The 24,436-nt window shown below is 41.8% G+C and overlaps 1 protein-coding gene across 11 annotated transcripts in view; it reads right to left on the bottom strand.

Moving 5' to 3' along the window:
• The window catches only part of ZMYM4 (zinc finger MYM-type containing 4), a 184,213-nt gene that overhangs the window by 105,981 nt on the left and 53,796 nt on the right, over positions 1–24,436 (bottom strand). For all 11 annotated transcript variants that reach the window (XR_011390787.1, XR_011390786.1, XM_051832150.2 and 8 more), the window contains one exon: positions 12,216–12,261. Coding sequence is in view for 5 of the 11 variants with exons in the window: in XM_051832150.2 (XP_051688110.2) it covers positions 12,216–12,261 (46 nt within the window). In the remaining 6 variants the exon portion in view is untranslated. The remainder of the gene's footprint in view (positions 1–12,215; positions 12,262–24,436) is intronic.

Genomic DNA, 24,436 nt, shown 5'->3' on the forward strand with positions numbered 1-24,436 from the left:
CCTGCCACCCACATAGGAGATCTAGATGGGAGTTCCAAGCTCTTGGCTTCAGCCTGGTCTAGCCACAGCTGTTGCAGAAACTCACCCACCCCACCCTTGCCTTCCTCTGTAATCTTTTCTTAAATTAATTAATTTATTTGGAAGTCAGAGTTACAGAGAGAAAGGAAAGGCAGAGAGAAAGATCTTCCATCCACTAGTTCACTCCCCAATTGGCCACAACAGTCAAAGCTAGGCATATCTGAAGCCAGGAGCCAGGAGCTTCCTCCAGGTCTTCCCACGCGGGTGCAGGAGCCCAAGGACTTGGGCCATCTTGTACTGCTTTCCCAGGGCATAGCAGAGAGCTTCATCGGAAGTGGAGCAGCAGAGACTTGAACCAGCACCGATATAGGATGCCAGCACTGCAGGTGGCAGCTTTACTTGCTTAGCCACAGTGCCGGCCCCAGTCTGTCTTTCAAATAAATAAATAAATAAATCTTACAAAAAAAAAAAAAAAAAGAAGAAGAAGAAATAAAAGGCAGGGCTAGCATTGTGGTACAGCTATTGAAGCCACTGCTTGCAACACCAGCATCCCATATAGACACTGGTTCAAGTCCTGGCTGCTCCACTTCCAATCCAGCTCTCTGTTAATGTGCCTGGGAAAGCAGCAGAAGATGGTGTTTGGGCCCCTGTACCCACGGGGGAGACTGGAAGAAGCTCCTGGCTTCTGGTTTTGGCCTGGCCTGGCCCAGCCCTGGCCACCACAGCCATTTGGGAAGTGAACCAGCAGATAAAAGACCTCTCTGTCCCTTCCCCTCTCAAATAAATAAATAAACTTTTTTTTTTTTTTTTTTTTTTTTTTTTTTTTTTTTTTTTTTTACAGGCAGAGTGGACAGTGAGAGAGACAGAGAGAAAGGTATTCCTTTGCTGTTGGTTCACCCTCCAATGGCCGCCACGGCCGGCGCGCTGCGGCCAGCACACCGCACTGATCCGATGGCAGGAGCCAGGTGCTTATCCTGGTCTCCCATGGGGTGCAGGGTCCAAGCACTTGGGCCATCCTCCACTACCTTCCCAGGCCACAGCAGAGAGCTGGCCTGGAAGAGGGGCAACCGGGACAGAATCCGGCACCCCGACCGGAACTAGAATCTGGTGTGCCGGCGCCGCAAGGCAGAGGGATCAGCCTATTGAGCCGCAGCACCGGCCAATAAATCTGTTTTTTTTAAAAAGGCTATTTTATGGTTTATAATAAAATACTTTATGCCAAAAGTATATTCTATGAGGACAGACTACATTTTCCAAAAAGGCCACAACAGTATCTCCCATTTCATGTGCTTTTCTGTAAGGTGACCTTGACACTCTTCCTTTTGAGATATGAGGTCTACATCCTCTTTGCATGTACTGCACAAGCTGGTGGCTGGCTTGTAGTCAGTAGAATCTGGTTCAAGTAATGCTATGTGACTTGTGAAGCTAGGTCAGAAAAGATGATGCAGATTCTGTTTTATTCACCAAGTTACCACTTTTCTTGGCAAAATGGGCTAACATAAAAGAAGTCTGACTAACCTGAAGTCATCATGCTATAAGGAAGGGAAGGCAATGCAACAGACAAATCATCTACACGTGCCCAAGTCAGCAGTCCTAGCCTTTAAATTCACCAAGCACAGTAACCAGATACAATGCATGAACTTCAAGATTATTCTAACACCTTGCCACTGAGTCACCTTAGCCTTCAAATCCTGTCAACACAACAGTCTGTGAAGAAAAACAAAACATCCCCTGTATACCCTTTGTGAATACCTAAGTCACTGAATTCCTGAGCATAATAAAATGTTGTTTTACATGTTAAGGATGGTTTATAAAGCAGCACATAGTAATCAGACAGCAAATTTTAAAATACTTTTTAAGATTTAGTTTTTTGGTTTTTCTTTTTCTTTCTTTTTTTTTTTTTTTTCTTTGAAAGGGAGAGGGAGGGAGGGAGGGAGGGAGGGAAGGAGAGAGAGACAGACAGACGGACAGACAGACGGACAGACAGACACACATCTTGTATCTGCTGGCTCACACCCCAAATGGCCTCAACAGCCAAGGCTGTGCCAGGCCAAAGCCAGGCGCCTGGAACTTATTCCAGGTCTCCCATGTAGTTACAGGGGCCCAAACATTTGGGCCATCTTCCCACTGCTTTCCCACGCACATTATCAGGGAGCTGGATTGGAAGTGAAGCAACCAGGTCTCAAATCAGCACCCAGCATTATAGGTGGTGGCTTAACCCTCTATACCACAACACCAGCCCCTTGAAATATGCCCTACCTCACAATTTCAAGGCTTTGGAAAACTACGTTATCTAGATTAAAAAGTGACACTAGTGGTAACAAAGTCAAATTCCCAAATTATGCATGTTAAGTACTTAAATAAAATTCTTCCACGAACTAGCTAGGAGAAAACTGGTATAGTTGTGTCTTAGTATTAATGGAGAGCTGATTTCAGGACACCCAGAGATATCAGTCCCTTATATAAAATGGCATGGTGCAAAAGGACTTCAAAAAGTTTATGGAAAATGGAATTAAAGGGTAAGCTTTGTAGTTAAGAGGCCCACATCCCACATCGAAGAACTTGGATTTGATACCCTGCTCCAGTGACTCCAACCTCCTGCTGATGCAGACCTGAGGAAGCAAATGTGATGGTGCAAGTAACTTGGTTCCTGGCTTCAGCTCTGGGCTATCACAGGCATCTGGGGAGTGCACTAGCAGATGACTAGTCTCTCTGCCTCTCAGGAAAAAAAAAAATTTAAAGTGAAGCCTTAAAAAATGTCTGGAAAAAAGATAAATTTACTTTGCTGAAAACAAATTTTGAAATCCATCCATAATTTCTTAATAAAACATTTTCCATGAACTTTTGGAAGATCCCTTTTATGCATGGACTTCAAATTTTTGTACCAACATCAACAGCTTTTAATTCTACTTTTCCACAAACGTTCTGAAACTCCCTCACATTTGCATACAACCTATGTTTACAACATCCTCTATACTTCAAAAAACCTCTAAGTTACTTTAAATATCTAATACAATGCAAACAGCTGTTACAATGTATTGCTTACAGAGAATAATAACAAGGAAAAAAAGAAGTGCATCTATTTCATCCACATAAATGTTATTGCAAGTACTCTAGTGGTAAGGTTCTGCTTTTGATATCTGCATTAGAAATGGGTCAATACTGTGTATATGAAATCCTCTTATATTCAGTTACAGTTCCATCAGTTCCCCTGACATCACTCAATTTTACTGATAACACTGAATATAGCTGTAAACTGGCTGCCAAAATATAAACCTTTTAACAATATATTGTCAAAACAAAAGTTACTACAGTTCACCTGATTCTTCTGAAACCATTATACTATTCAATTTGTTAATTCAAGCAGAATCTGTGTCTCTTTTTAATGAATTAAAAATATGAGGAAAAAGTGTTTGGCACAGTAAGATAGTTGATGAGATGTTTTTATACTATACTGGAGTATGCCTGGGTTCAAGTCCAAGCTCCTCTTGCAATTCCAGTTTCTTAATTTACTGCGTACCCTGGGAGGGGAGCAGAAGATAACTCAATTACTTGGATCTCTGTAATCCACGTGGGAGATCCAAGGGAGTTCTGGGCTCCTGTTTTTGGCAGACATTTGGGGAGTAAAGCAGCAGATAAAGATCTCTGTCTCCGTTTGCTGTCTCTCTGCCTTTCAAATGAATAAAAATAAATAATAAATTTTAAAAATATTTTTAATTATCAAGAACTATGGCTTTTACATTAATGCAATCTCAAAACCTTACCCATGTTTACATTTCTAAAGACTTTCAACTACAAACATTTTCAGGAAGAAGATATTCCTTCACAATGATGGAAAGATCAAAACACTCAGCGGCCGGCGCCACGGCTCACTAGGCTAATCCTCCGCCTTGCGGCGCCGGCACACCGGGTTCTAGTCCCGGTCGGGGCGCCGGATTCTGTCCCGGTTGCCCCTCTTCCAGGCCAGCTCTCTGCTGTGGCCCAGGAGTGCAGTGGAGGATGGCCCAAGTGCTTGGGCCCTGCACCCCATGGGAGACCAGGATAAGTACCTGGCTTCTGCCATCAGATTAGCGCGGCGCGCCAGATCGGATTAGCGCGGTGCGCCGGCTGCGGCGCGCCGGCCGTGGCGGCCATTGGAGGGTGGACCAACGGCAAAGGAAGACCTTTCTCTCTGTCTCTCTCACTCACTGTCCACTCTGCCTGTGGGGGGAAAAAAAAACACTCAGCAACAGACTGTACAAACAAGTCTTTCAAAGTAGTTCCAGTTCAGAGGCAGGCACAGTGCTGTAGCAGATTAATCTGCCTCTTAGAATGTCCACATCCCATATCAGAGTGCCTGGGACTGAGCCTCATCTCTGCTTCCATTCCAGCTTCCTGCTAACATGTAACTTAGGGGGCAGCAGATAATGTCTAAGTGACTTCAGTTCCTGTCATCCATGTGTAGAATCTGAATGGAGTTCCAAGCTCCTGGCTTCAGCCTGGCCCAGCACCAGCTGTTGTAGCCATTTAGGGAGTGAACCAGCAGATGGAAGATCTCTGTATCTTCCTCTCGCTCTGTCACTCTTTTATGTAAATAAAAACAAAACAGACAAAAAGCCTTAAAGTAGTTATGGTTTAGGGGTCCAGGTTGTAGTACAACACGTTAAGCTCCTGCCTGCAATGCTGGCATCCATGTAAGCACTGGTTAGAATCCCTGTTGCTCCACTTCTAATCCAGCTCCATACTAATGCACCTGGGAAAAGCAGTGGAAGATGGTCTAAATATCTGGGCCCCTACTACCCATGTGGGAGACCTGGATGGAGTTTCAAGTTCCTGGTTTCAGCCTGGACCAGCCCTAGCAAGTGCAGTCACTTGGGGAGTGAACCAGTAGAAGGGATCTCTCTCTCTCTCTCTCCCCAACTCTTTCAAATAAATAAACCTTTTTTTTTTTTTTTAAGTTAATAGTTTGAAAAAAAAAAAAACACTACTCAATTTATCAGATCTTTTTTTTTTTTTTTTTGAAAGGCAGAGAAGTTACACACACACACACACACACACACACACACACAGAAAGAACTTCTATATGTTGGTTCACTCCCCAGGTGACCACAACTGCCAAAGCTGCACACCAATCTGAAGCCAGGAGCCAGGAGCTTCTTCAGGTCTCACACAGAGGTGCAGGGACCCAAGGACTTGGGCCATCCTCCACTGCTTTCCCAGGACACAGCAGAGAGCTGAATCGGAAGTGGAGCAGCCAGGACTCGAACCGGCATCCATTACGCCACAGTACCAGCCCCTCATCAGATCTTTTAATGCTTTGTGGCTTCTGTTTAACTTTTTCAAATTTAATTCTATCAGTTCTTTTTAAAATTGAGCCACACCGGGGCCAGTGCTGTGGCATAGCTGGTAAAGCCCCTGCCCGCAACACCTCCATGAGGGCACCAGTTCAAACCTCAGCTGTTCTACCTCGAATTCAAACCCTTGCTGATATGCCTGGGAAAGCAGTGGAAAATAGCCCAAGTCCTTGGGCCCCTACACCCATGTGGGAGACCCAGAAGCAGCTCCTATCTCCCAGCTTCAGAATATCCCAACCCCAGCCTTTCAAATGAATTATAATAAATAATAAATTTAAAAATAGTTTTTAATTATCGGCCAACGCCACAGCTCAATAGGCTAATCCTCCACCTGCGGCGCCAGCAGACCGGGTTCTAGTCCCGGTCGGGGCGCCGGATTCTGTCCCGGTTGCCCCTCTTCCAGGACAGCTTTCTGCTGTGGCCAGGGAGTGCAGTGGAGGATGGCCCAAGTGCTTGGACCCTGCACCCCATGGGAGACCAGGAGAAGCACCTGGCTCCTGGCTTCAGATCAGCGCGGTGCACCGGCTGCAGCGCGCCGGTTGTGGTGGCCATTGGAGGGTGAACCAACAGCAAAGGAAGACCTTTCTCTCTGTCTCTCTCACTCACTGTCCACTCTGCCTGTCCAAAAAAAAAAAAAGTTTTTAATTATCAAGAACTATGGTGATTTTACATAAAGACAATCTCAATATCCTACCCATGTTTATATCCTTAAAGAAGACTTTCAACTTTTGGGGATTGAACCAGTGGATGGAAGATCTCTCGCCCTCTGTCTCTCTCTGTGAACTCAGCCTTTCAAATAAATAAATATTTTTAAAAAAATAAAATTGAGTCACACTGAAAAGGCAAATATATTATAATTCAGACACTAACTGATTTTGGCTCCATAAATACTCATAAACATCAATCATGGTAAGTACTCCTTAAAATATCTCTCAGCTACTTTACAAATTATTCCTCTATTTCCATCAATTAATTGTTACTCTTCACAACGTATGCTTCCTGAGAACTAGGTAAGAGCTCAGAAGCAGGTAGCAGGAGCCAGTGTTGTGGCACAATGAGTTAAGCATCTGGCTGTATTTCACATGAATTCTAGTTTCAGTTCCCTGCTAATGTGCCTAGGAAAGCAGTGAAGGATAGCCCAAATGCTTGGGCCCCTGCCACCCTTTTGGGAGACCCAGATGCAGTTCCAGGCTCCTGCCTTCAGCTTGGCCTAGCTAGCCCCAGTGGATGCAGTCATTTGAGAAGTGAACCAGCAGATGGAATATTAGTATATCTCTCTCTCTCTTTCCTCTATAACTCTGTCCTTCAAATGTATAAACTGTAAGAGGAGGGAAGGATGAAACAAAGGAGCAAAAGATTTAAGAGGCTTTGAATTTGGGTAATCCTGCATTTAAATTCTGACTTCATCACTTAAAAGCTAAATGAAACCTCTAATACTTTACTTTTAAGAAAGACAGAAAAGGCCACAATAACTTCATCTAGATAGTTACTGTGTCAGATACTGTATATCTAATAATCATCTCTTCTTTACTAAGGGATCCTCATTCCAATCTTGCCAACAACAGGCTCCACTACAAGACCATAATTCCCAGCTTTCTTTGAAGCTAGGGTGGCCAAGGAGATATAAACCTAAGCACACAAAAAGAGTTCCCAGAAAAGTTCTTTAAGATCCTGTTGAAGGCCGGCGCCGCGGCTCACTAGGCTAATCCTCCGCCTAGCGGTACCGGCACACCGGGTTCTAGTCCAGGTCGGGGCGCCGGATTCTGTCCCGGTTGCCCCTCTTCCAGGCCAGCTCTCTGCTGTGGCCCAGGAGTGCAGTGGAGGATGGCCCAAGTGCTTGGGCCCTGCACCCCATGGGAGACCAGGATAAGTACCTGGCTCCTGCCATCGGATCAGCGTGGTGCGCCAGCCACAGCGCGCTGGCCGTGGCAGCCATCGGAGGGTGACGGCAAAAAGGAAGACCTTTCTCTTTGTCTCTCTCTCACTGTCCACTCTGCCTGCCAAAAAAAAAAAAAAAAAAAAAAAAAAAAAAAAAAAAAAAAAAAAAAAAGATCCTGTTGAGATCTGTGATCTCTTCCCTACCCAATCCCATGTAGGACACATCAACTATACAGGAACACCAGGCCACCTGAAAACAGAAGCCATGAACTAAGGATATGATACAAAAAGCTGAAAGGCCCCTGGATTCCTGATAACAAACGAGCAGTAGTCTCATCCTGGTTTTTTTGTTGTTGTTGTTTTTAATATTTACTTGCTTACTTGAGAGGCAGAATTACAGAGAGAGGAAAAGGCAGAGAGAGGGGTCTTCATTCACCGGTTGACTCCCCAAATGGTCACAATGGCAGGAGCTGAGCTGATCCAAAGCCAGGAACCAGGAGCTTCTTCCTGGTCTCCCACACAGGTGCCTGCCTAAGCACTTGAGCCATCTTCTACTGCTTTCCCAAGCTATCAGCTTGGATAAGAAGGGGATCAGAAGGGGAGTAGCAGAGACTCAAAGAGGTACCCATATGGGATGCCAGCACTGAAGGCAGCAGCATTACCTGCTATGCCACAGCACCAATCCCATCCTGGCTTCTTTTATATTAGACAGTCCTATCATGTTTACATTACACTTAACATCCTAATTAAAAATTATTATCAGAATTGTAAAAAGGTAATACATGCAATGTTCTTCACAAACTGGTATAGCACAAGTCCCGGCTGCTCCTCTTCCGATCCAGCTCTCTGCTATGGCCTGGGATAGCAGGAGAGGATGGCCCTCATACTTGGGCCCCTGCAACCGCGTGGGAGACCTGGAGGAAGTTCCTGGCTCCTGGCTTCGGATAGGCACAGCTCTGGCTGTTGCGGCCATCTGGGGAGTGAACCAGAGGATGGAAGACCTCTCTCTGTAACTCTTTCAAATAGATAAAACTAATTAAAAAAAAAAAAAAAGAAGAATCTTTTAAATCCATTTAACTGTACTTCATAATCAAATGAGTAATAAATACTCTGTTGAAGCTATAAAGTATGCTATAAAGTCTGAATGACAATCTGATATTCAGAGCTTTAATGAATAAAAGCCCTTGATTTAAGGAAGCAAGTACCCAAATGCATTAAATTAAGAAAAATTCCCTATTCTATCTGAACTTCTTTTGAGCTTCATATAGACCAGCAATGGTTAAGGGAACGTGAATGAAGATAATGCACATTATTATCATTCACTTCCTCAATCACCATGTAGCCTAAAATATTTACAGTAAAAATTCTCCTGACAAATGAACTACAAGTTGGACAACTGTACCTTCTCCTTTCACCTGTATAAAATATCAAAGCCTTTCTTCTTTTTCTTGTAAATCTCTCTCAGCAAACACACTATATCTTGCGAAGTTAACTCAGCTTTTTCCATGTTCAAACCGAATTTCTGAAACCCCTCACTGATGGGGTTAGGCTCTACCAGTTTATGTGTGAATAATTAGTAGATGTAACAGTACTTTAAAAATTTCATGGAAATAGAATTAAAGGTAAGTTTATTTTGGTGCAAAAAATTTTGAAATCCATGCATACAAGTGGTCTTCTGATCCAGCTTCCTGTTAATAAATGCACATCCTAACAGGCAGGATGTGACGGCTGTAGTACTTAGGTTCCTGCCACCTGGAATGAGTTGCAGGCTCCTGACTTAAGCCTGCTGTGTTTAGGGAGTAAGCAGCAATTTGGAAAAGTTCTATCTCTCCCTCCGTCTCTGCTTTTCAGATAAACAGTTCACAGGAAATGCATATTATAGGGCCTATACTATGGCACAGCAGATTAAGTCACCACCTGCAATGACAGAATCCCATATGAGTGACTAGCTGCAAGTCCCAGCTACTCCACTTCTGATTTAGCTCTCTGCTAAGTGCTCCTGGAAAAGCAGAAGATAGACCAACTGGCACTGTGGCATTGAGGATAAGCCATCTCCTGCAGTACCAGCATCCATATGGGTTCGAGTCCCGGCTGCTCCACTTCCAATCCAGCTCTCTGCTATAGCAGGGAAAACAGTGGAGGATGGACTAAGTCCTTTGGCCCCTGCACCCATGTGAAAGCTCCTGGCTTCTGGCTTCCGATTGGCCCAACTCCACCCACTGTGGCCACTGGGAATTGAACCAGCAGGTAGAAGACCTTTTCTCTCTTTCTCCACATCTGCCTCTCTGTAACTCTGCCTTTCAAATAAATAAATCTTTTAAAAAACAAATAAGCAAACAAACAGAAATTGGAAAAAAGGAAGATGACCCAAGTGTTTGGGCCTCTGCCACCTACGTGGGAGACTCAGATAAAACTCCTGGCTTCAGTCTGGCCCAGCCCCATAGCTGCAGCCATTTGGGGAGTGAATCAGTAAATGGAAGATCTCTCTCGGTCTCTCCCCTAACTCTGCCATTTTTTAAAAAATGCATATTATGGGCCGGCGCTGAGGCTCACTAGGCTAATCCTCCGCCTTGCAGCGCCGGCACACCGGGTTCTAGTCCCGGTCGGGGCGCCGGATTCTGTCCCGGTTGCCCCTCTTCCAGTCCAGCTCTCTGCTGTGGCCAGGGAGTGCAGTGGAGGATGGCCCAAGTGCTTGGGCCCTGCACCCCATGGGTGACCAGGTAACTACCTGGCTCCTCCATCAGATCAGCGCGGTGTGCTGGCCGCAGCGCGCCAGCCGCGGCGGCCATTGGAGGGTGAACCAACGGCAAAGGAAGACCTTTCTCTCTCTCTCTCTCACTGTCCACTCTACCTGTCAAAAAATAAAAATTAAAAAAATGCATATTATGAAAAAATTATACATGGGTTTCAAAAATTTTTGCATCTAAATAAACATTTTAATTCTATTTTTCCTCGAATATTTTGAAATACTATATTTTGCTGAAAGTTTCAGATGGGTTATATCCAAGCAGGTGAGATTCTGAACTATAAAACAAATACTTGAAACCTCATGTCCCAGTGGGCTTCAGCAATGAGCACCCCCCAAGTTTAGTGCTACACCAGACGTTTTGAGGCACTTGGATGACACACAAGCAATCTATTCTTCCTGGAACATGGATCCTAACAAAATGATAGGCCGCAAATGACCATCTTTGGTACCAAAGACTTTCTGAACACCATCCAGCAGTTCACCTTTCTCGCTCATGGACAGGTGTCTATGTTCTTGAATCCCCTTTATGAAGAGAGGTCCGTCCCTGCTCCCACGCTAGTCACTTTTCAGTCTCTAGAGCTTTCAAAATCCCTTTAAACTATTAGAAAGGGGGAGGAAATAATAAATAATATAATATATATATAATAAAGAATAATATTTATTGCACCATTTGCATCCAACATTTGGTGTAAAAGGTTCTGCTTGTTAATCTCCACCCTAATAACGTCTGAGGAACTGGAACAGAAAAGCACTATGTACCAGAAACATAAACCCCAATGCTGGATGTAGGGTCCCAGGTACAGTAGCTTGGTCATAGCTTCAAGATAGATTCCTGCTGCCTTCAAGATTGTTGGTACTACTTTAACAAAGAAAGCTTTACATTAAAATTTCTATTGCAAAACCACTTGGTTCATTTCTATCAACAACATACAGAGCTGAGTGAACCCACACTGCGATTTGGTGAATGTGACAAGCAATAGCAGAGAGGACATCTTCTAAAAGCAATGCTTTACTTTCCAACCCTGTGTCTGTGACCAAAGACGACTGGTTCAAAGAGGAAGGACAGAATCACGGTGGTCCAACTGTATCCTTCTTCTAGAACTCGAAATTTAAAATGGATACACTGGAAAACTAAATGTCACTGGAACACAAAGGCACTATGGCAGCAATGTAGACAACGGGCTCATAATCTCCTTTTGCTGGAGAGGAGAGCTAGTTACCTTTCCATATCAAGTAACTGAAATTTAGACTGTAGTATAAAGAAACTGTTACCACTCAATAATTACCAAACTATTTCCAAGCAGAAAAAAGGTACTCAGGGATCCTACTGGTGGGAGTGCACTTAAAGAAGAACAAAACATTTCCCTTAACTAGGGAATTCTAGCTAACAAAATGTATCCTTCACAAACCAGCACAAACGTCCTTTACAATTCACCAATTCTATCTTATAATTTACCCTACAAAAACACTTCAACAAATATACAAAGATGTGTACAGGAAGACATATTCAACACTGTTTATAATAATCAAAAGTTAAGGATAAGTTATATGTGTATAATAGAGGAAGCTCGTTAATTACAATACAGTCATAAGAAAATACTGAACAGTCATTAAAAAGGATGCAACTGGCTTATAATCATTGATATAGAATGAGACCTATGCAACTGAATGTAAAAACCAACAGTATCCATAAATACCTATATGTACATCAATCCCATATATCAAACCATATATGAATATACATTCATAGAAAAAAGTCTGGAAAGATATATATTAAGTTTTTAAAACTGGTGATCTTTGGAGAATAGTAATAACAAAGGCTTTTATTTTCTATTTTTATTCATTTCCAAATTACAAAACTCAATGTATTACTTTTATAACAAAAAAATTTTAAACTCTACAGAAAAGAATATAAAAAAATAGAAGCCCTGTAAACAAAAAACAATTTAAAAAACCATAAGTATAATCTTCTATATAATTCACACTGGCACAAGGTATGGCAATATTTCAACACATCAGTAACTGTAAGAATAAAATACTTGTTGAAAAATAAAGTGTAAGACTTTTACAATTTCAATTAACCTGCTACAAGTACTAACATGATGTGATGAAATATGGACTATAATTCTAATTAAAGTAACACATAAATCAGCCCTAGCTAAAAACAAATAGATAAGTGTTTATCTAGACTTCTACTATCTAAAAACATGACTTTTTTTTCCTCAAATGGTACTTACAGTTCTCTACAATTTCATCAAAAACTGCACCACTTTTCTGTTCAAACTGAAAAAGCAAAAAGGAAAGAGAAAAGTATTATTATTACTATATTCTTCTATCACATTTTACTAGTGTCCCTCCCTGCTCCCCCAGGAGCTATAATTTCAATCTAAATTATGCAAATACACAACAGCATGAACAAAAACACAGCCAAATAGAAAATAAAATTTAGGATGAACAGAAGTTCTCAGACCAAAATTCCCAAATCAAAAACCAAGAGATAAATCACTTTCTCTATTTCTTAAATCACTCTTAGGTAACAAAAAAAAATGAAATGGAAGATCATAAATATTTGTAATAATAATAATAAATATAGCCAGTTCTTAGCATTTACTAACATTGACTAAGAACTATGTAAAACTTCTTATCAAGCTTGGCTCATCCCTGGGTGGGCTCGAACCAGCAACCTTTCGGTTAACAGCCGAATGCGTTAATCGGCTGCACCACAGAGACACTATACTTCTCATGTGGGATCTGTCCTTAATGTGTTGTCCAATGTGAAGTAATGCTATAACTAGTACTCAAACAGTATTTTACACTTTGTGTTTCTGTGTGGGTGCAAACTGATGAAATCTTTACTTAATATATACTAAATCGATCTTCTGTATATAAAGATAATTGAAAATGAATCTTGATGTGAATGGAATGGGAGAGGTAGTGGGAGATGGGAGGGGTGCGAGTGGGAGGGAAGTTATTGGGGGTGGGGGAGCCATTGTAATCCATAAACTGTACTTTGGAAATTTATATTTACTAAATTAAAAAAAAAAAAACTTCTTATCAAAACAGAACAGAACTGGCAGCAACAGCTTTTATTCTTAGGCTGAAGCCAGAAACCTGCTACTTCTGAAACAACATGAGCCATGTTAGAGGGATGGTTCCCACTGAGTACGTTAGGGCCTTGGACAGGAAACAGCCAAGTCTCAGGTAATTAATTGTACCTTTAAAACACAGAAGGGAAAGAAAGTAAATCACAGGCAATTCTACCAAGGAACTGAAGAAACAAGATGCTCCGCCCTGAGGCTTTATAAAGGCCTCCTTACTTTTGCAAGTGTGAGTATTCCAGCCTCCTGCTTCCCTACTCACTACTCACCAATGAAGCAAGAATACAAGGAATGCTGCTTCGTGATAAACTATGCTAACTCCAACCTGGAGTCAGCTACCCAACTGAAGGAAGAAACCTTTTTTTTTTTAAAGATTTATTTATGGGGCCAGCATTATGGCATGGCAGATTAAGCCTCCACTTGCAACTGGCATCCCATATGGGCACCAATTTGAGACTCAGCTGCTCCACTTTGAATCCAGCTCCATCCACATGGGAAAGCAGAGGAAGATGCCCCAAATCCTTGGGCCCTACACCCACATGGGAGACCCAGAGTAAGCTCAGGACTCCTGGTTTCAGCATGGCGCAGCCCTGGCCGTTGCAATCATTTGGAAAGCGAACCAGCAGATGGAAGATTTCTCTCTCTCTCTCTCTCTCTCTCTCCCTCCCTCCCTCCCTCCCTCCCTCCTCTTCTTCCTCCTCCTCCTAACTCTGCCTTTCAAATAAATTTTTAAAAAATCTTTAAAAAAGATTTATTTATCTGAAAATCAGAGTTATGGAGACAGAGGGAGAGACAGAAAGCATTTGGCTTTATAGTTAAGATTCTTGCATCTCATAACATAGTAACTGGGATATATACAGGGTTCTGGGTCCTGACTCCAACTTCCTGGTAATGTAGAACTTGGGTGGCATAGTGATGGCTCAAGTAATTGGGTTCCTGGCACCAACCTGGGAGATTTGGATTGAACTTGAGTTCTCAGCAGCAGTTGCCAGTTTCAGCCTGGCCTAGTCCCTGCTTTTTTTGGGCATGTGGGGAGTGAAACAGCAAATGGGAGCTTGTTCTCTTTCTCTACCTCTCAACTAATTTTTTTAAATCAAAGTATAATGGTACAGGAAATAGTTAATTATTGCTCAGAAGAAATGAAGGAGCCCAACAGGAAGAACATTAAGCACTGAAACTTGAGAAGACCATTTTTCAAATGTCAAAGACCACAGGATTAAGTTTCCTTCTCCACAGTTTCAAAACCAAACTCTTGCTTTCTAACCTCTCCTTTTCTGCTCCTCTCTCAAAATTAATTTATTTTTTAATTAAAAAAACAAGGAGGCTGAAAAATTAGTTACCCTGAGTTGATCATAAAGTGGTACCCTGTAAATATGTACAACTATTGTATGCCAATAAAATAAATGTTTTAAAGATTAAAAAACACTGCTTCTTGATCTCCAAACAATTTATGTTATTTGTTTACAAAAAGATGCAATAATATCCAGGAAGTCCCTTTTGTTGCTTCTGGGTTTACATTTTACAACCATAGGGAAAGAAAAGACTAGTGGGAGTATGCTAGAGGAGGAGGGAAGAGAAGTAGAGTTTAACTATTAATAAATATGGGGCTTCTTAATCTGTAGTGAAAATGTTCTAAAATTGAGATGATAGCTGCACAACCATGAATACAGTAAGTGGTCCACTCTCATCTGAGAGGGCTATGTTTCAAGATCACAAATAGATGTCTAAAATCATGGGCAGCATTGACCCCTATATACATTGTATTTTTTCCTGTACTTACATACCTATGATAAAGCTTTATTTATAAACTAGGCAAAGCAAGAGACTACCAACATTAACTATTAATAAAAAGATTACAACCTATTATAATAAATAATATGCAAATGTGGTCTTTTTCTCTCAAAATATCTTATTACTCTATTACCTACCATTTTTCTTGTGATGATGTAAGATGAAATAATGCCCAGATAATGAGATGTAATGAGGTGAATAACGAAGGCACTGGGTATGGACACTACATAAGGGTTACTTAAGAAAAGCACTGCAATCTACAAGCTACACTGAGGAGACAGGGTGGACAAGGGGAAGGTTCTTGTTAAGGAAAGATTGAACAAGCCGGCGCCGCGGCTCACTAGGCTAATCCTCCGCCTAGCGGCGTCGGCACACCGGGTTCTAGTCCCGGTTGGGGCGCCGGATTCTGTCCCGGTTGCCCCTCTTCCAGGCCAGCTCTCTGCTGTGGCCAGGGAGTGCAGTGGAGGATGGCCCAGGTGCTTGGGCCCTGTACCCCATGGGAGACCAGGAAAAGCACCTGGCTCCTGGCTCCTGCCATCGGATCAGCGCGGTGCGCCGGCCGCAGCGCGCCATCCGCGGCGGCCATTGGAGGGTGAACCAACGGCAAAGGAAGACCTTTCTCTCTGTCTCTCTCTCTCTCACTGTCCACTCTGCCTGTCAAAAAAAAAAAAAAAAAAAAAAAAAAGATTGCACAGAACAAACAAGACTTCATCAGGGTCCAGCACTGTAGCATAATGGGTTAAGCCACTGCCTGCAACACTAGCATCCCAATGTGGACGACAGTTCGTGTCCCAGCTGCTCCACTTCAGATCCCTGCTGATGTACCTGGAAGAAGCAGCAGAGGACGGTCTGGGTGCTTGGGCTCCTGCACCCACATGGGACACCTAGAGAGAGCTCTGGACACCTGGCTTTGGCCTGGCCCAGCACCAGCCATTGTAGCCATCTGCAGATAACACTAACACAGTTCTCATTTAAATGTGGGCAGAACTCCAAAATATCTGCTTAAATTACAGCAGCTGGGAATTTACATGTAACTCTTAACTCTGTAATAGTATTACAGAGTTTTACAAAACATTAATTTTAAGTGTTTCTTGTTTAACCTTTCATTTATAAATAAGAAATTAGATATAAGCCATTGTTAATTTAGCTTGGAAATCAATATCACACTTCTCATCCAAGTTTCATGAAAGATTTACTTAAACTTAACACTCATGCTAATTTTTTTTTTTTAATTTTTTTATTTGACAGACAGACAGTAAGAAAGAGAGACAGAGAGAAAGGTCTTCCTTCCATTGGTTCACTCCTCAAATGGCTACCATGGCTGGCGCTGCTCCAATCCAAAGCCAGAAGCCAGGTGGAAGACCCGGAAGAAGCTCCTGGCTCCTGGCTCTGGATCAGTGCAGCTCCGGCCGTTGCAGCCAAGTGGGGAGTGAACCAACGGAAGGAAGACCTTTCTCTCTGTCTCTCTCTCACTGTCTATAACTCTACCTGTGGAAAAAGAAAAAAAGACTAATCTCTGGAAATTATACAGTCAGACCAAAAAAAAAAAAAAAAAAAAACAGAAGAAGAAATTACAAAACTAAAAAATAGTGTTGGAGATTTATATGGGATATTACCAAACAACCCAACATATGGGTTTTAGGAGTTCCTGAAGACTTGGAAACAAAGAAGGGATTAGAAAGCCCTTTTAATGAAAGAATTACAGAAAACTTCCCACATTTGGAGAAAGAAAGAACATCCAAGTACAGTAAGCACACAGAACTCCTCATAGACATGACCAGAAAAGATCTTCATCACAACACATTGTAGTCAAACTCTCCACAGTAAAACAAAGAAAAGATTCTAAAACGTGCATGACAGAAATGCCAGATTACTTTCAGAGGATATCCAATTAGACTCACAACTGACTTCTCATCAGAAACAAGGGGAAAAGGGTGAGATATATTCCAAGTCTTAAGAGGAAAAAAACCTGTCAACCCAGAATACTGTACCCTGCAAAGTCCTCATTTATGCATGAAGGTGAAATAAAGACTTTCCATAACAAACAGAAATTGAAAGAATTTGTCACCACTCATCCAGCCTTACAAAAGATGCTCAAGGATGTACTACACACAGAAGCACACAGTCTCACTACGAAAGAAGATAAAGGCCAGTAAAAATACAAAGGAAACCCAAAGTAAACAATAGGAATATTCATGGAAAAATGGCAGGGCCAAGTCGTTACTTATCAATAGTCACCTTGAATGTAACTCAACTCCCCAATAAAAAGATAGAGACTGCCTGAATGGATTAAAAAACAAAACCCATTATTTGCTGCCTACAAGAAATACATCTCACCAACAAAGATACACCCATGCTGAAAGAGAAAGGATGGAAAAAGATATTCTACGCTAATGGAAACTAAAAAAGAGCTGGTGTAGCCATCCTAAGATCAGATAAAATAGCCATTAACAACAACAACAACAACAACAACAACAAAACTGTTAAGAGACCAAGAAGGGCACTATGTAATCATTAAGGGATCAATTCAACAGGAACATGTGACTATTATAAACATATATGATCTTAATTACAGGGCACCTGGCTGTTTAAAAAAAATGTTAAGGGATCTGTAGCGTAGCAGGCAAAGCTGCCGCCTGTGGTGCCCACAACCCATCTGGGTGATGGTTTGAATCCCGGCTGCTCCACTTCCAATCCAGCTCTCTGCTATGGCCTGGGAAGGCAGTAGAGGATGGTACAAGTGCTTAGGCTCCTTCACCCATGTGAGAGACCACGAGGAAACTCCTGGCTCCTGACTTCGGATAGGCCCAGCTCTGTTCGTTGCGGATATTTGGGGAGTGAGCAGATGAAAGATTTCCTCTCTCTCACTCTCTTTTTGCCTCTGCCTCTCTGTAACTATGCCTTCCAAATAAATAAATAAATCTTAAAAAAAAAAAAAAAACTTATGGGATACAACAAAAGCAGTGTTAAGAGGAAAGTTTATGGCAATTGGTGCCTACATCAAGAAACTGGAAAGTAACCAAATAAATGAGCTATCAGTGTATCTCAAAGACCTAGAAAAACAACAGCAAACCAAACTCAAAACTAGTAGGAGAAAAGGAATGATTAAAATTGGAGAAGAAATAAGAAAAATTGAAACAAATAAAAACAATACAAAAGATTAGCAAAATGAAGTTTTTTTGACAAAATAAACAAAATTGAACACCACTGGCTTAACTAACCAAAAAAAGGAAAGAGAAGCTACAACTCAATAAAATTAGAGATGAAAACACTATTGCAACTTATAAAATAGTTTGGTAAGTGGCAGAATATAAAATCCACAGCCTTTGTATACACAGACAATGCCACAGTTGAGAAAGAACTTCTAAAATCAATCCCATTCACAACAGCTACAAAAAAAAAATTAAACACCTTGGAATAAATTTAAACAAGGATGTCAAAGATCTCTACAATGAGAATTAGAAAACATTAAAGAAAGAAACAGAAGAAGACACAAGAAACTAAAAATCTCCCATGTTCATGGATTGGAACAATCAATATCATCAAAATGTTCGTATTACTGAAAACAACTTACAGATTCAATGAGACACCAATTAAAACACCGACATTCTTCTCAGATATAGAAAAATGATGCTGAAATTCATATGGAAACACAGGAGACCCAGAATAGTTAAAGCAATCTTATACCACAGAAACAAAGCCAGAGGCTTCAAGTACTAGATTTCAAGACATACTACAAGGCAGTTATAATCAAAACAGCCTGGTACTGTACAAAAACAGATTGATAGACCACTGGAACATAACAGAAATCAACCCATGCATTTACAACCAACTTATCTTTGACAAAGGAGCTAAAATCAATCCCTGGAACAGGTACAGTCTCTTCAATAAACGGTGCTGGGAAAATTGGATCTCCACATGAGGAAGAAGTATGAAGCAAGACCCATACCTTACATCTTACACAGCAATCTACTCAAGTGGATTAAAGACCTAAATCTACAAACCGATACCATCAAATTATTAGAGAACATTAAGGAAACTCTGCAAGACATTGGGATAGGCAAATAGTTCTTGGAAAAGACTCCAGAATCACAGGCAATCAAAGCCAAAATTGACAAACCAGATTACATCAAATTGAGAAGCTTCTGCACAGCAAAAGAAACAGGAAAGTAAAGAGGCAACCAACAGAATGGGAGAAATTATTTGCCAACTATACAACTGATAAAGAATTAATAACCATAATATGTAAAGAGATCAAGAAACTCAACGACAACAAAACAATCAATCCAGTTAAGAAACGGGCAAAGGAATTAAACAGACATTTTTCAAAAAAGGAAATACAAATGGCCAACAGACAAATGAAAAAATGCTCAGAATCACTGGCCATCAGGGAAATGCAAATCAAAACCATAATAAAAACTCACCTCTGTTAGGATAACTTTCATACAGAAATCAAAAAACAAATGATGGCGAGCACGTGAGGAAAAAGGTACCCTAATCCTCTGCTGGTAGGAATGTAAACTGTTACAGCCACTGTGGAAGACAGCATGGAGATACCTAAGAAATCTGAATATAGACCTACCATATGACTCAGCCATCCTACTCCTGGGAATTTACCCAAGAGAAATGAAATCAGCATATGAAAAAGTTATCTGTACCCCAATGTTTATTGCAGCTCAATTCACAATAGCTAAGATATGGAATCAACCCAAATGTCCATCAACTTAAGATTGAATAAAGAAATAATGGGTTATGTGTATTATGGAATACTACACACAGGTAAAAAAGAAAGAAGTCTTGCCTTTGCAACAAAATGGATGAAACTGAAAAACATCACAGGAAGTGAGAAAGGCAAGTAGACAAAATCATTATCAAGGACATCAGAAGAATAAAAGAAAAAAGAATATCCAAATATCTAAGAAAATGCTGGATCAAAATAATTATGAGGAAGAAAATAAACCCTAAATAAACTGATAAATGTGAAGTATACTTTAAAAATAGAAAATAGCTATTTTCTGTGGCTCAGTGGGTAAAGTTGCCGTCTGCAGTGCTGGCATCCCATATGGGAGCCGGTTCGAGTCCCAGCTGCCCCACTTCTGATCCAGCTCTCTGCTATGGCCTGAAAAAGCAGTAGAAGATGGCCCAAGTCCTTGGGCCCCTACACCCATGTGGGAGACCCAGAAGGAGCTTCCCTCTCCTAACTTCGGATTGGTACAGCTCCGGCTGACGCAGCCAGATGCAGAGTAAACCAGCATATGGAAGACCTCTCTCCCTCTGCCTCTCTTTCTCTCTCCATGTAACTCTTTCAAATAAATAAATAAATCTTAAAAAAAAATAAAGGAGATATTTTGAAAAATAATAATAAAAATTTTAAAAAATAGAAAATAATTAGTGAAAATTTACAAAATGCAACTATGGAAACAGAATGAAGCTTCCTCAAAAATTAACAACAGATTACCATACGATTCATCAATCTATGGATTCTATTACTGGATATATAGTCAAAAGATGAACAGTTAGTCAAAGAGGTACTAGCACTCCCATGTTTACTGAAGCATTACTCATAATAGCCAAGATAAGAAGTGAATCCAAGCATCCATCAATAGATGAAAGTCTAGTATACACTCACACACAATAGAATACTATTCAGCCTTTAAGTAGGAATCCTATTATGAGGATAAAACTGGAGGACATAATGTTAAGTGAATTAAGCTAGATACACATACAGAAGACAAATGACACATGGATCTCATTTATATGTGGGGCATAAAAAAGTCAAACTTGGGGCCAGTGTTCTGGTATTGCAGATAAAGCTACCACCTGTGACACCAGCTTCCCATATGGGTGCCAGTTTGAGTCCAGTTGCTCCATTTCCAATCCAGCTCCCTGCTAATGTGCCTGGGAAAGCACCTCCCTTACTACTGTATCATTCCTACAGCATATACACAAATGCTATCATTCTTTCTCATCTTAAAACATATTTGTCATGTCCTCCACATCCTCCTATAGTTACTATACATTTTTCTGCTCTCACTGACAGCAAAACTCCATGAGCTGTCTATACAAGCTGCCTCCAACTCCTGCCTCTTGAACCCACATCAGTAGGGCACTGGCCCCTACTATTTCTACTGAAACTTTTCTTGTCAAAGTCACGAAGGATATCTCCACACTGCTAAACCCAATAATCAACACTGTTTCTTAAAAGAACTAGAGTATAACAAGAAACCATTCAAGGTGGAAAAATCTGGATTAATTTCACAACAAAATTAGTTCCAGATAAGTTAATAGAAAAAAAAAGCACTAAAGAAGATAGGAAAGTCTTTTAACCAGAAATAGAAATACTCATTTGAAAAAAATATTTAAGGGGCCGGCGCCGTGGCTCATTTGATTAATCCTCTGCCTGCAGCTCTGGCATCCCATATGAGCATCAGGTTCTAGTCCCAGTTGCTCCTCTTCCACTCCAGCTCTCTGCTGTGGCCTGGGAAGGCAGTGGAGGATGGCTCAAGTGCTTGGGCCCTGCACCCGCATGGGAGACCAGGTGGAGGCACCTGGCTCCTGGCTTCGGATCGGCGCAGCGCCAGCTGTGGTGGCCATTTGGGGAGTGAACCTACTAAAGGAAGACCTTTCTCTCTGTCTCTCTCTCTCTCTCTCACTGTCTGTAACTCTACCTGTCAAATAAAAAAACCATATTTAAGAGGTCAAGGTAGTACAGCAGGTTAAACACTTACTTACCATGCCAGCATTCCATATCAGAGTGCTGGTTTGAGTCCCAGCTGCTCTACTTCTTATCCAGCTCCCCACTAATGCACCTGGGAAAGCAGCATTAGACAGACAAGTACTTGGCCTCTGTCACCCACTTGGGAGACCCGAATGGCAGTCAAGGCTCCTGGTTTCAGCCTGGCCCAGGCTTAGCCATTGTGGCCATTTAGGAAGTGAACTAGCAGATGGACGATATCTCTCTCTCTCTTTTTCTCTTTTTCTCTCTCTGTCACTCTCCCTTTCAAATAAATAAGTAAATATTTTAAAGATGGTACTCATCTGACAATGATTAATATACTACCTATAAAGCAGTCTTAGACTCAAACACTATCAACCCAACTGATAATGACCAAAAAACCTAAATACTAAATATTCACTCTCATCCAAAATCAAAATGAAAATGAGATACCAGAGCCAACACTGTGGTACAGTGGGTTAAGGCACCACCTTTGATGCCCACATCCCATATGGGCACTGGTTTGTCCCAGTTGCTCCACTTCCAATCCAGCTTGCTGCTAGTACACCTGGGAAAGCAATGGAAGATGGTACAAATACTTGAGCCCCTACACCCATATGGGAGACCAGGATGGAGTTCCCTGCTCCTGGCTTCAGCCTTGACATAGCCGCAGCAGTGGTAGCCATTTGGGGAGTGAGCCACCTGATGGAAGATAGATCTGTCTCTCCCTCTCTCTCTCTCTAACTCTGCCTCTCAAATAAAGACATAAATCTTAAAAGAAAAAAAATGAGAGACCATGTTCCCTCAAATTGTCAAAGATACAAATAAATGGAGACGGAGAAATTCACCTTGTTTTCTAAAAGCCTAACAGTGGGGGCCAGTGCTGTAGCATAGCAGGTAAAATCACTGTTCGAGTCCTGGCTGCTCCACTTCTGATCCAGGTCCCTGCTAATGTGCCTGGGAAAGCAGCGGAAGATGTACCAAGTCCTTGAGTCCCTGCACCCACATCGTAGACCTGACTCCTAACTTCAGCCTGGCCCAGCCCTGGCTACTGCAACCATTTAGGGAGTAAACCAGCAGGAGGAATATCTCTGTCTCTCCTCTCTCTATATAAATCTTTCAAATAAATAAATAAATCATTTAAAAAATCTAACAGCATATCTTGCAATTACATAATTTTAGTAGATACACAGGTTTTATTGTATTGTACTAATGGACGTTTAATTGTTTCTAGTTTTTTTTTTTTTTTTTTAATTTTTTGACAGGCAGAGTGGACAGTGAGAGAGAGAGAGAGAGAGAGAGAAAGGTCTTCCCTTGCCGTTGGTTCACCCTCCAATGGCCGCTGATCCAATGGCAGGAGCCAGGTGCTTCTCCTGGTCTCCCATGGGGTGCAGGGCCCAAGTACTTGGGCCATCCTCCACTGTACTCCCTGGCCACAGCAGAGAGCTGGCCTGGAAGAGGGGCAACCGGGACAGAATCCGGCGCCCCGACTGGGACTAGAACCCGGTGTGCCGGCGCCGCAAGACGGAAGGTTAGCCTAGTGAGCTGCGGCGCCGGCCTCTAGTTTTCTTTTTTTTTTAAACAAACATTATAGTTGTCATCTTAATCACTAGGTTAAAGGGCAATACATTTAAACTTTTGATAGATGTTACCAAAATACACAACAAAAGCATTCTACCAATATATGAGCATTTTTGTACCAATTCGCATTCTGTTGTCTTATTTTACATTTCTTAAAACTTTTCATTTTCATTTTGGGTATGAATGTTTCCATAATAATTCCTGTAATCCTTATTTCTGTTAGCTGCCTAGTTATGGATTTTTTTGTTTGTTTGTTTGAGGGAGAGAGAGAAAAGCTCTTATCCAGCCTGCAATGACAGGGGGCTGGGCCAAGCCAAAGCTTTCCAGACCACCCACATAGGTGGCAGGAACTCAACTACCTGCGCCATTAAAGATTTATTTATTTATTTGAAAGTCAGAGTTACACAGAGAGAGAGGAGAGGCAGAGATAGAGAGAGGTCTTCCATCCGATGGTTCACTCCTCACTCCCCAATTAACTGGCCACAATGGCCGGAGCTGCGCTGATCCAAGGCCAGGAGCCAGGAGCTTCATCTGGTTCTCCCATGCAGGTGCAGGGGGCCCAAGGAGTCGCCTCAGGCACTGGACCTTAAACAGGTGTCTTAAACCACTATGTTGGGGCCGGCGCAGTGGGTTAAAGCACTGGCCTGAAGATCTAGCATCCCATATGGGCACTGGTTCAAGACCCAACTGCTCCTCTTCCGATCCAGCTCTCTGCTATGGCCTGGGAAAGCAGTGGAAGATGGCCCAAGTCCTTGGGCCCTGCACCTGCAGGAGACCCAGAAGAAGCTCCCGGAGATCGGCACAGCTCCAGCCGTTGCAGCCATCTGGGGAGTGAATCAGCAGATGGAAGTCCTCTCTCTCTCTCTGTTTCCCTTCTGTTTAACTCTGACTTTCAAATAAATAAATAAAAAATCTTAAAAAAAAAGAAAAACATTAGGTCAAATACCCTCCCCACATTACAGAAATCTTTAGGTAGTCAGCAGCTTCTCAGTGTTATAATCATCAGTTAACACTTAGCAGGAAATTCACTCTATGTCTGGCTTTTTTTTTCCCCAAGAACTTTATGGAATTTAAATTTATTCTTCCCAAAATTTAATAAATTAGGTCTTGTTAGTATATCTGTATTACAGATAAAGAAATGCAGGAACTGAGAGGTTAGAGATGGACACACACAGCTCTGAAAAAGTTTCCTGAGAAAAACATCCACTCTTCCGAGCAAATATCCCTCTAAAATCAGGCCTCCACCTTCTTCAGCTTCTTCTGCCTTCACATT

Source organism: Oryctolagus cuniculus, chromosome 7 (genome assembly GCF_964237555.1).
Source record: "Oryctolagus cuniculus chromosome 7, mOryCun1.1, whole genome shotgun sequence".
Taxonomy (NCBI): Eukaryota; Metazoa; Chordata; class Mammalia; order Lagomorpha; family Leporidae; genus Oryctolagus; species Oryctolagus cuniculus.